Source organism: Python bivittatus, unplaced genomic scaffold (genome assembly GCF_059951505.1).
Source record: "Python bivittatus isolate LINGU-HERP-01145 unplaced genomic scaffold, Pbiv_v1 ctg000160_np1212, whole genome shotgun sequence".
Taxonomy (NCBI): domain Eukaryota; kingdom Metazoa; phylum Chordata; class Lepidosauria; order Squamata; family Pythonidae; genus Python; species Python bivittatus.
In genome coordinates, this window is record NW_028277076.1 from 6,887,828 (window position 1) to 6,900,550 (window position 12,723).

At 44.5% G+C, this 12,723-nt stretch overlaps 1 protein-coding gene across 1 annotated transcript in view; it reads right to left on the bottom strand.

The window, feature by feature from the left end:
- Window positions 1-2,787: 2,787 nt before the first annotated feature.
- CFAP77 (cilia and flagella associated protein 77) overlaps window positions 2,788-12,723 on the bottom strand; it is a 48,864-nt gene continuing 38,928 nt past the window's right edge. Inside the window, exons 4-6 of the mRNA XM_088147269.1 lie at window positions 11,252-11,357; window positions 9,990-10,091; window positions 2,788-2,913 (exon numbers count right to left, since the gene is read on the bottom strand). Of these exons, the coding sequence (XP_088003395.1) occupies window positions 2,788-2,913; window positions 9,990-10,091; window positions 11,252-11,357 (334 nt within the window). The remainder of the gene's footprint in view (window positions 2,914-9,989; window positions 10,092-11,251; window positions 11,358-12,723) is intronic.

Here is a 12,723-nt window from a genome sequence, read left to right on the forward strand (position 1 = left end):
GTGTGTTTGTATATATATTTTTTTCTCCATCCTAGCAACCACGTTGGTACCACAGACTCGCTCTGGTGAGGCTGGCTTTCCTGAGCTCAGCATACCGCTGAGCCTCTTTAATTTAGGGTTTTGTGTGTTGGGCAAATGTGGAAAACGGGCCTATTCAGCCACCCGGTGACGTGAGTTGTGCAAAGGCAACTCCTCGTGTGAAGTTGAGTGGGGATGGTGGCGTGGTGAAATCACCTCTTTTGCTTTCCAAGCATGATTGCAAGCTGTAAGGCAGGGTGCATTTAAAAGTGCCCTCCCCAGATTGCTAGCTTAAGCACAAGAGGTGCTTAAGGAACCAGAATTTGGCTAAAAGAGAAGGACCTGACCCTTGGCAAATTAACTAAACGCTCCAGGGTGTGAGAAATCAGTCCCAACGTCTCTCTCCTTATCTCTTTCTCTCCCATTACCCTTTTCCTGGGGAAGAATTACCCAACGTAGAGCTATCTAGAATCAGGCCACTAGGGGGCAGCAGAGGGGCAAAGAACACTGGTATTCTTGGTGCCCTCTAGTGGTTGACCCAGTTTCTGCAGCCCCAAAATGATAGCCCTGCTCAAAGGGGAAGAGGGGGCTTGACTGAGCTTTGCTCTGACTTTAAATAGATATTTTAAAAAAAGAAAAATGAGAAGAAAAACCAAGTGGGGTGATGGGGGTTGTGGTGGAAGAATGGCAATCAACCAAGTTCCCGGTTGATTTGTTGACGACACCAAGTCTCAATCTGAACTGAGTACCGATGGTTCCTCAACCTCAGATGATCCTAATTGATGATTGATAAAAATTTGGGAAAGCAGTCCCACCACTGAAGTTGCCCAAGTTGACTTTCCTCAAGAGTCAATGCGTTATTTATCAATGAACACATCCAGAATGTGCCAGGAGTCTCTGCTTTGACCCAAAGCCAACCTGACTTCTGCGAATTTTGAAATCTGGTTCTGCGGCTTTCCGCAACTTTTAGCAGCCTTCGCTGAAATGCAGGGGGTGTTATTTATGTCTCGTTCAACACTGACTGAAACCAAATGTTGATGGGCTGCAATGATAGAAATCTCCGTAATTTAGAACAGTTTAGGACGTACGACTTGGGGAGAATCAAGTCTTCTATGTCATTCGTGAGCTGGTTTCATACCGTGTTGTGCTGCGCTGTGTTATAATAATATAAGAGTGGTTTAGCTCTGACAATTTCACAATTTGCCTGTGGAATTCACTGCCCCGCCATGCAGAGGGAGATCAAAGGCAAGAAAATATTTAAACTTGCTTTGTTTTCTAAAAGCGAATGAACAAAAACGTGTTCCTTGCCCTACTGTTACAACAACCTCTCTTTTGTTGAGAAACGTTGATACGTTCTTAAGTTTAATTGCGTTTTGCTGGTCTGGGGTTACACATTTAGCAGGAAAACAAAATTGGTTTGGGTCCAATGGTGTCCTAGAGTACCGGAAACTGCACCAAGGAGTGAGTGCGATTTCTGTGCCTTAATTGTGAGTTTCCAAAAACATCCATCTTGCTAGACTAGACTGACCAGGTCTGGCCACATGGGAAGTCCGCAGAATCTCCGTATCTTGAATCACTGGCTATAATCTTGGATAAGTTGTTGGGGTTTTTTCCCCCTTGCTTCTTCATCTGTAACTTGGGAACACCTTTCCAGAGCTACCAGGAGGCTAAAACCTGAGAATTATGAACAATAACCGGGCACATTTTACAACCCTGTTTCAGTCCTGAGCATGGTGCCGTCCAAAAGTGTTGGGACTCCAACTCCCATGATCCCTCATGGCTGTTTAAGAATTCTGGGAAGTAGAGTTCCAGCATCTTGGCAAATGCCTGGTTAGAGAAATCCACGCTAGATCGATTGTAATTACAATTACAATTCGGTTAAATTCAATTACCGAGCACAATCTTGTTTCTTCCATATGGAGGAGTTAATCACTGAATACCATTTCATTGTGACTTTCTAGAGGTTAAGAATGAAGGGTATTTTTCAAAGGAAGCTTATTAAAAAACAAAACAAAACGCAGTTTTGTTAGCTACGTCGCTCCCTCTCACTCCCAAGAAGACTGAGATGGGGAGGGATCGGTCTGCCGAGGCTCTTACAAGGATTTCAGAATTGCCAGTGGGTGTCACTATAAGATAAGAAGCATTCATTGCAAGGAGGAGAAGTGAGGGAATACATTTGGAAAGAGATAAGTCTACGCGGTCGGATTTCAAGGGGGGGGGGTCCGGTGTCAGAATGCTTCTGACCTTGATGCTGCATTCAGACAGCCCAGTTGCCTTTGCACAACATGCTAAGTTGGGCAAATTGTGGTGTGGTAGCTAACTGGCCAGACAAACTGAGTTTATGGATCAGGGCATTTGCAAGCCCAGAAGATGGGCTGATTGGCTAACCAGGTTTAATGGGTCTTATGGAGGTAGGTTGGAAGTCCTCTTGCAAGAGAATCCACGGCCTAACGTGGCCATCGCTTAGTTTTTGGATTATAAGCTGGAGGGGCCGGGAACCGATTTGCTAGTTTCCAGTGTGATATCAGCTGGACTTGTCCAGCCCAAAGAATTCAGATGAACTCGTTCCAGAAACATTTATCACCAAAATAAATGCACTGGGTCAAACATGAGTTGAACCACCAGGTGAACAGACATTCTCCAGTCCTAAAACTGAAATTTGCAATTAAGCCTTCTTGGTATGTATGTATGTATGTATTTATTTATTTATTTATTTATTTATTTATTTAATCAATCTTTTGCCCCCCCTTCTTCCCCTATAGTTATGTCTTAACAGGCTGTGGTATATATGCCCTGTGCCAGGGGTCCGATCCTCACAGGGATCTCTGAACGGAAGACCTCCAGCGCCCGCTTGTATGAGGCATGATCCGGGAAGGTTGCGAGGTGTGGACTGACCTAGAGGAGATGGGAAAGAGAGAGAGATCAAATGATTTCTTGGGTCCATAAAGAAGAGAGATGTTACCTTTCCTAGAGACATAAATAGAGAGCAATAGAATTAAAGGTGTTTTGTGTGCGTGCAACCTTCACACACATTCTATCCTTCACGTTCTTTCAATGCCATTTTAAAAATCATCCCAGTGTCTTCCACCAGCTCAAGATGGGTTGAACTAATATTTCTTCATGTGTCACTTCTTTATTCTTCAGATCAAACACTCACCCTCCCGTCAAGGTATGCCCAGTATCTGGATAAAATTAAAAGAAGACATTTAAAAAGAGGAGAAACTTTGCCAAGCCCAGAAAAATAATGCAGCTGACACCAGGTGGACTGATTTGTGAGAAAAATAAAATGGAAAGATCAACATGGAAAAGACCTCAGATCTTCGCGGGGCCAATAATTAATTCTGTAGGGGAGGTTGGGCTGAGAAGAAGTGACCATCCATGGAAGAACTTGAACCTGGGCTTCTGCTGTTTCAGTTCAACCACTAAATGGCTACATCAAGCTGGGTCTCCAATCCACACCTTCTCAGCCTGATAGCTGGCAACCATCTTGGATGTAAACACAACCAGAGTTCTCAGCCTTCATGGAAATTTGACCAAGAAAACGTTTTGTAGGCCAGCAATAGACAATGTGAAGGTTGAGAAGCCAGGGAAGATGGAGGTGGTTGTTCAAGAGAGGATAGTTTGTTCCCCATCTCTCTAACCCTCTGCAGCCCCCTGCCCTTTCCCATCTGAAAAAGCCCCTCTGGGAGGACCTCCATCCTGAGATCCTTCCATGGGATTGAAGGGAAGGGTTGGAAATCAGGGAGGCTGCAGATGGCTGGAGAAAGGATGAGGCAAAGAAAAGCAGGATGTTGACACATTGCCCTTGGTCCTGGGAAGATCTCAGGAGAAAGCTCTTTCTAGAGGTCTTGTTCAGATGAGGGCAGCCAGGGAGGCTCTGAAGGAATAGGAAATTGGGGAACAAAGAGTCCTTCGTCCAGCTGCTTGCAGTCTGGTGAGGAATATCATCATATCATCATCATCATCATCATCATCATCATCATCATCATCATCATCATCATCATCCCAAATCAATCCACTGCAGGATGAAGGTCTCTTCATTGAAAGTCATTGATGAAGATCTCTTCATTGAAAGTTATGGACCACAATCTACCATGCTGGTCCAATGTGGGTTGGTCGATGGATGTTTTTTGACTTCTCAGTCAAAAAACTCAGTTGCCTAGCTAGCTTCCATGCTAAATGGAAGACTAGAACCTGGATCTCCACCTTCAGCACTACACCTCTTTGGTTCTCATAGTGTTATGAATGATCAGAATGAGTTAAGAAGGCATCTGTCTCTCTCTTTTCTTCCAATCCTGCTTTCTGCTCTGGAGACTCAGCAATCTCAGAGGACTTCCATCTTTTGGGAATGGTTGATTAAGTCTTCTCTGCTGGGTCCACCTCGGACACCTCATCCCACTCTTCCCAAGGAGGCTTAATGAACCATTCAGATACCAAAAGGTAATTTCCTGATTGGCAGACAGAATCTCCAGCCGCAGAGATAATTGCGGACACGCAGATATTAAGTCCTCAGATCTCATTAACACAGATCAGTTGGCGTTTTCCGAATTGGACATCTAAATCCATAATTAGGCTCCTGTCTAAGTAGGCTTGTTTTATGGGGGGGACAAAGTGGGGGCAGGATCTCCCTTGGCTCCTACTGAACCAAGCAGCCACAGTTAGTTATACATGAACGCTGTTTGCAGACCAGAGATTCCAGAAACTCTGGCAAGTAGGGGTGTGCTTGAGAGTATGGCCTTGGGGCAGCAACAAATGCCCCCCTTCTCTCTGAGTTGAGGGGGGGCAGCACCACTCAGCATGCACAATGGACTGGAAAGGGACTTTTGCATTGAGTCAACATGGCTGACTGAGCTACCAATTTACCAACCTCATTTACAGAAGCTTTATCTGCAGAGGTTCGTAGAGATCCCTCCATGGAATTGAGGAGATACTGGTGATCATCTTGTTCCACCAAATCTTCATCCCTAATTAAGAATTACTGGCATCCATCTTGGAAGATGTAGATCTATTGTTGTTGTTCCTTATATTTGAACACATTGTAACCCACCCGAATAAAAGCTGCCTCATTCATAATAAATAGGTGAAGGTGTAGTTCGGTGAGAGGGGCCAACCCAACCTAGCCCTATCTGCCTGGTTTGGGGGCGTCAAAGGAACCCATAAAAATTGGCTTCTTACATTGAATACATTGGTCATGAAGTCTCCTTGTTACCACTGGGGTGGGAGCAGATGACTCTAAATACCAGTTGCAGAGGAACAATTGTAGAAGTTAATGTTTTCATCTCCTGCTTGTGAACACCACAGAGGCATCTGGTTGACCACAGGGAGAAGCAAAATGCTGGACCAAGGTGGACTTTGGTGTGATCTTCTTTGGTTGGACTACGATTTCCAGAATTCCGTGGTGCTAGGAATTCTGGGAGCACCCTTGGAAGGCTGGGAAGACTCTTAGATGCAGGTAGTCCTCGGCTTACGACCACAGTAGGGACTGGAAAAACCCATGATTAAGTAGCGTGGTTGTTAAGTGAGACATCACATGACCACCACTTGTGACCTTCCCTGCTGGCTTCCCCATTGACTTTGCTTGTCGGAAGCTGGCCAGGAAGGTCACAAACAGCAATCACGTGACTGCAGGACACTGCAGCCATTGTAAATGTGCGATAGTTGCCAAGCATCATGATCATGATCATGTGACCATGGGGACTCTGCGATGGTCATAAGTGTGAGGACCAGTCGTAAATCACTTTTTCCAGCACCATCATAACGTCAAACTGTGGTTGTAAGTCGAGGACTACCTGTACAACAAAACTTTTGAGATGTGTGATGTCACAGTTAGCTTCTCCCTTTTTTTTAAAGGACTCCTAAGTGAGGTCCCTTGTCCGGCGTCTCCGTTCAGCATTTTGCACAGCCTGGAGGAACGTTTAAACGAAGCTAAGCTAAGAATCCAGGGCTGAAACACGTCCGTTGCCGCGGCTCCTTTTAGCGCCTCTCCAGCAAGGTGCACCGCTAGGCGTACAAGGTTCCGCTTCCCCACCAATTCGCACATTTCTACAGGCCAACGCTCCCGTGCAACCCATCACGGGCGACGCTTGGCAGAAAAATAACGAGAGATGCTAAATCTTTTATAAGGTCAACATGCAAGCAGCTGTCAAACAAGAAAAGAATTTAACGGAAAAGCCACCCCCCCCCGGAAAAAAAAAATAGGGAAGGGGGGAAGAAAACTTCCCTTGCTCATTAAGCCTACAGGCCTGGGCCTGGCCTGGCCAGGAGACGCCGGGGTGTCTCCGTTTTGTGTCAGTAATTTGCGGTGGCAGAGGAGGGGGGCAAGATGATTCAGCGAGTGCCGAAGGGGCCGGGAAAGTGTCTGGGGAATCATTAACGCACCAGGAACGGCCTCGGTGCCTAATTGGAACCGTTGGGCATTATCAACGGAGAATTTGCCTCCGCTCTCTGACAGCTATCAGGGCCCAAAATGATAGTCCACTTGTCAAGGTAAAAGACCATTAAAAACAAACCGTTTTGATTTAATTGGAGGGAGTGCACTAGCAGTCCAGGTGAGGCATCTCATTTTTCTTAATTTTCCACTTTTTTTCCAATGATGGTTTCTTCCCCTTCCCCCCCCCCTTTTTTTGCTGTCTCTCCCCACCCCCCCTTTGCCAGACTTCCCTTCAAATTCTCTGCCTTTCATAAACTGCCTGTGAGTGAAAGATCAACTCTGTCCCGCGCGGACAGCGGCTTTCGATAGGGTTGTCAACCGACGCTGTGACAGATGAGTGGGGAGGTTGAGGAGCGTACTAAACCACGGGCATGGTCCTTTTTCCAGGAAAAAGCAAGCCAGCATGGGCCGTGGTGGCTGCCTTCCCACAGCACCGAAGCGCCTGGCACCGAAGTGATGCCCAAGCCCGTGAACCCTCTCGTGGCTTCGCAAACTGGCCTGCTTCGAACTCAGCAAACTCAGTTTGAGGCTGGTCTGGGTGTATAAAAGATGGCCCTTTATACACACCATCCCAAATGAAAGCCTATCACCAAGAAGGAAATCCAGAAGGGGGGGAGGTTAATTAAAAAAGAAAAAAAAACCCTAAATAAAAGAGAAACGAAAAGCGAACGAAAAAAGAAACCGACTTTTCTTTTCAACCCCGTTCCTCCACGGTTTGATGGCTGGGTCTGTTTATTTTTAAAAGCCATGGTTTGCCTTCAGCTTCTGACCTGTTTATGGTTAAAAGGAGGCTGGATAGAGAGTGAAAAAGATAGCTAGGATTGCAAGGGGAGAGGGCGATCGTGTGTGAGAAGCAGCGTGCATTAGATGCAAGATTTCGGTTAATTTCTGAGATTAAATGCCCTGGATGTAAAGCGAATGAAATCTCCCTTTCCGATTTTCCAAGGAAAAAAAAAAGGAGATGGTCGTATACCAAACAAAGAAAGTTAGAAGGAAGTCTAGTCATTGGGCTGGACAACAGTTCCCATCTTCTCCAATGGAAATGGCCAGGGAACATGTGATTTGTAGTCCAACCATTGAGAAAGCCTGAATCCAAACCCTGATACCAATTTTCGATGTGATTTGTAGTCTAACCATTGAGAAAGCCTGAATCCCAACATCTTTCTGCTACCGATTTTCCTTTATCCACCTTCAAACCAACTCCACGCTGATTATCCAAACCGTTCACACTCCCCCACTCCTCCCTTAACTTTATTCTCTTACTCGATTTACACCCCAGTTTTGGCTCCAGTTGAGGGGAAACTAGTGGCAACACAGACAAGGGAAGTGAGAAAAGTTGTCAACGGCTAAGACAACTTTTAGCATTTTTGTCTTCTCCAATTATACTCATCCAGATACTGAAATCCCCAACAACGTTCTCGCAGGAGCACAAACATCTGGCAGAAACCACAATGATGTCATAGTCATCATGACGTCATTCCACAAAGGATCGATGTGACATCACGTCCCCCTCTTGTCCTGCAGATTCCACAGTCAGGAGCCGTTCATTCGATTATTTTTAAAGCAGGATATTCTCTTTTCTATATATTTTTTTCCTCTGTTTTAACCCCCGTTTTAGACCGTGGCATCTCTGTTCCTTGTCTCCTCTGCAAACCTTTGGTATTACACGGTCAGAATTAGTCACAGGTTCATTTATTGATCAGAATGTGAGGAGGCACGCAAGGAGGGAGAGAAATAGAGAGAGCGCTATGCTCAGTCACTTCATATTGAACCTTTTCTTGTTTTTAATATTTTTAACCATTTGTAAGCCACCCAGAGTCACTGGGGGTTGGGAGGCATATCAATTTAATAAATAATAATAATAATTATTATTATTATTATTTACAAAGAAGCGAGCAAACGTGTGACAACTGATTGCCTAACAGGAATGTCAATGCCCGATCTGTTCAGTAAAGACACCAACTTTTCAAATGTAGCCTTAGCAACCCTGGAAAAAATCATCTGGAACTTTTCTCGGAGGGTGAATTCAAACGTTATCGCGTGGAACGCTCCTTCTAAGAAACTGAGGGACGTGCAAACTATTTTTCTTGGATGTATGTTCAGGTGTGTTCCGTTTGGGTTGTTCGGAGGCGTCTGTTTTCTGTGGTTTCTTCTTTTTTTTAAAGGAAAGATCAGGCTGTGAGCTCTTATTTGTCATCTTTCCCCAGGGGGGTATCAAATTGTGAAGCCCAGAACTATCTTTCAACATTTGATACAGTGGATTATTCCTTAATGACTCCCCCTGGATTTCTTTTTGTACTTTGCTTTTTTAAAAAAGAATCTGCCTGAGGATTTTCTCTAGGAACATGAACAGTATTAAGGGAGAAATTTTCAACTATACCAACAGGTTGGCTGTTGGTCGTTCTTAACACCTCTTGGTATCCCATCCCAAAATCTCCGCTTCTTTGTTAAGGGTCTCTAAGCCTTCCTTTGTTCCTTCTCTTTCTATGCCAACCTTTACATTGTAATTTTTCCAAAGCAGGAAAATTGGTCTTAGCTCATAGCACTGGGAGGCAAACCGTGGTGGCTACAAATGGGTGACTGTCAATTTCAGTTTCTCTCAATTTCTCCTTTTTGCAAAATCACACTTTCTATTTTTCCCCCCCAGGGGCACCTGCATAACCCTATTTCCATGCTGTGTTGAGTTATATATTTTCTGATTTTTTTTAACCTAACCTTACTTATCTCAGGCGCATCCTGTCCATTATACACGTCTTTGGGAATATTTACACACCTCTGATATGTGTAAAACCAACTGAATGAAATTTATGCCTTTCTAAAGATTACCATCAACAGAAGCAGCAATTAAGTGGCAAAGTCTAATATTGGTTAGAAGCAGTTTGGAATACACTCATTTGCAACTGTTGTCATGGAGAAAATCTATCTAGGTGGTCGCTAAGAGGCAACAATGACTTGACTACATATAATCAATCAATCAATCAATCAATTGCAATTGTTTATATGCTTGTCTAGGAAGAGAATTCAAGAGTCATAAGTGGCTATCAATACCAAGTTCTGATTTAAAATATTCACTAATCTAGTTCTTCCTGATGGTGACTCCACGATGGAGCTCGGTGGACACGGCTTCTTTAAATTATTTACGGAGGGACTGTTTTCCATTGCCAAAATTTAGGAATGACTGACGTTCAATACGTGCAAATGTTTCTGAAGAAATCTTTGGTCTCAGCCAAAAAACGACTGCAAGAACCATTTTCATGGTTCCATCTGTGGACTGTGGACCTTGACCACTTCATTTGCAACATGGTCAAGACCCGCCATCTTGTCTGATGGCCCAGGGGCGGGGCGGGGCGGGGCAGGGGGCTCCCAGCTTTAAAGAAATGAATGAGCAACCTCACCCGAAGAAGTCAGCAAAAACCTTCAGGCAAGAGCACTGGACTCTCACAAAATTTCAGCCATTTAAATTTAAATTGAATTGGATACTGGGAGGCCAACCTTTGCGTTGCTGTTCAGAACAAAACCACCTTTTGGGGTTCAGATCTACCTTCTGAAAATGGGGGATACGCCAAAGTTGCTCCTCTTTCATCGGCGGTTGGTGCTTTCTCAACAAAGTCGTCCGCGTCTCATAGAACTTCCCCCGTCGTTTCTAAAGCAAAACAAACCAGCATCCGAGACTTGGAAGAAGGTCACAATGGAGAAGGTATTGTACATATAAATGCACTGGCACTTGGTTGAGGAGACCAACTTCAACCGAAGAAACAAACTTTGGTTGCTTGCTAATGGGCAACACTGGTGTCGGCCTTGCAAGGTGATACAGACAAGAGGCACACCCAGATGAACTAATTCCACTTCCTTGTAAGGTGACATTAACAGGATCTTGCCATTTTGAAAGTACTTCTCTCCCCCTTCACCTTTACAACCCATAAAACTAGGGAGGGTCCCTTCTGAGACATTTCCCACGTCCGTGTTCCTTCTGTGGGCTAAGCTGCCTCTTATCTGACTGTTCCCCTGGCTGTGGCTCTTCCTCCTGTCTCCCAAGGTCATCCCCACAGACCATTACATGTGGTGGGATGGCTTGTGGTAACTATTGGAAGCTACTTCAAATAGTGACTGGTGGCTAGAAACCATCACAGTTTCTACAGACCTGGTTGGGAAGAATATGGAAAATTGTTGACTTGTAGGCAGGAGGGCAGACATTTCCAGAGCTGGAAAGAAGCAGCCTAGGAGACTTAACTGGAGACAGGGAAGCGTGGTTCCCATGCTGAATAAGAATATTTGGAAACTAAGAAATCTTACCTTCAAACCATGGCCGATGCTTCATGTCTGCTTGATGGTTTCTCATGTGATAACCAGGTCATTTAAAGACCTAACTTTACTTTCAAGGGACATCTAACAAGATGTAAGTAATACATGAACAAGAATAAAGGAAATTAACTCCATTAACTCCTTTGGACAAGTGTTCTCACTACAAAAGCCCCAAGAGAGGTTTGCTGATCTTCTGCAGTTCCATCAAAGGAGAGGTCAAACTATCTAGACCAGTGTTTTTCAACCTTGGCAACTTTAAGATGGGTGGACTTCAACTCCCAGAATTCTCCAGCCAACATGCTGGCTGGGGAATTTTGGGAGGTGAAGTCCACCCAACTTAGTTGCCAAGGTTGAGAAACACTGATCTAGAGTTGTCTCCTAACATCAAGTAAAACCAGCTCCTTGGTGCCAGTCCAGAAACTGTACAATGTGTGTCTACAAGAGTAAGGCCTTGAGAAGAGGGCCAGTAAACCAAGATGCCAGCAAACCAAGATGTCTAACCTTTTGCTTCTTTTCGGCCTTTTCAGCTTTGATGACAGCTCTCTGCTCGGCCATCCAAATCTCTTTGTATTTGTGCTGCAGCAGGTCGAAGAAAGGAGTGGAGGGTCTGAGAAGATTTTAGAAGGAACAAGAGCTGCAATCAGTGACAATGATAAGCGCAACCATGACCTTACAATAACAATAGATCACACTAAGCCATGATAGAGTGGGCTTGATTTTGGAATCCAGCATCTGCTTTCCCTCCCTGCATCTTAATCAGAACATCTTCTTGGTCACTGCCATGGACTTCAGGCTGTGGAACTTTGAATCCATCGGCCAAGTTCTTGCTCTTCCTTCTTTCTCCTCCTTGGCTTTTTTTCAGTTTTAATTTCATTTGATACACAGCCATTTCTACTGTTATCCCAGATGTTGTAGCTTGTTAATAACACTGAAAGGGGCATTTGATATTCATTCATTCATTCATTCATTCATTCATTCATTCATTCATTCATTCATTCATTCACTCACTTAGCTGAAAATGTGGGAACAGATTCCTCCTGATTTTTTGCCACCATACACTAACACGCCTCTCCTCCTACTACACTGACTGTTGTTGCTGAGCTTCAGATGTTCCCATTTCCTTCTGAGGGTTGTTGATTTCCAAACCCCAAGAGACCACGTGGCAAAGTGTGAACTATTCCATGCGATCTCAGACTCTTTTGCACCAATGTTCCCCATTTTAGACTTCCTAGCAGTGTCCCTGATGTTGAGGAAATGTAGAACAGCCCTGCAAATACTGACAATTGGCTCTCTACAACCATTCTTCATCTACCAAAGAATCCATAAGTTTTGTCAAAGGTAAGAGACGCCCTTCGACCACCATTGCTTGCTTCTAGGAGAAGCCAACCACCACTATTTTCCTCCAAGAGAAACTGACCACTGTCACTTGCTTCTAGGAAAAGACTGAAAGCTTCACAACAGTAGAGCAGAATTTGTATGTCCAACTCCTTGGACTATAAGATTGTAAAGAAAAATGCCCAACAATGGCATGAAAAGCAACTTCCTTTTACATGTTGTCCATCTCTCCTCTCTTGCTCGGTTTACCCACCTGCCTGATGAAGAGTTCTGGAGACCTCAAAAGCTTGCAGCCTCAATAAACTAATGCTTGGCCTCATAAAGAAGCTACTTGAGTACAAATTCTGGAATTCTTCCTCCTCATCGGCCTTAAAAGGCAAAAATGTCAGGGACTCTAACCAGTATTTTTTTTTTCTTCCTGTGTGCATGTAAACGGCTGCCCCTCTTCTCTTCTCCCACAGCTTATTTTGCTCCTGCCGTGACTTTTATTACTAATTATATCTTGCCACATGCTTCAGAGAGGCTTAATCTCTGCTCGTGTTGGCTAATGATGTTACGAGCTTGATCAAGTGCTGTACATCCCAGGGGACTGTTCTTATAGAAAGGAACAGCTTTTTCATAAGCTGGGGGCTGGTGTG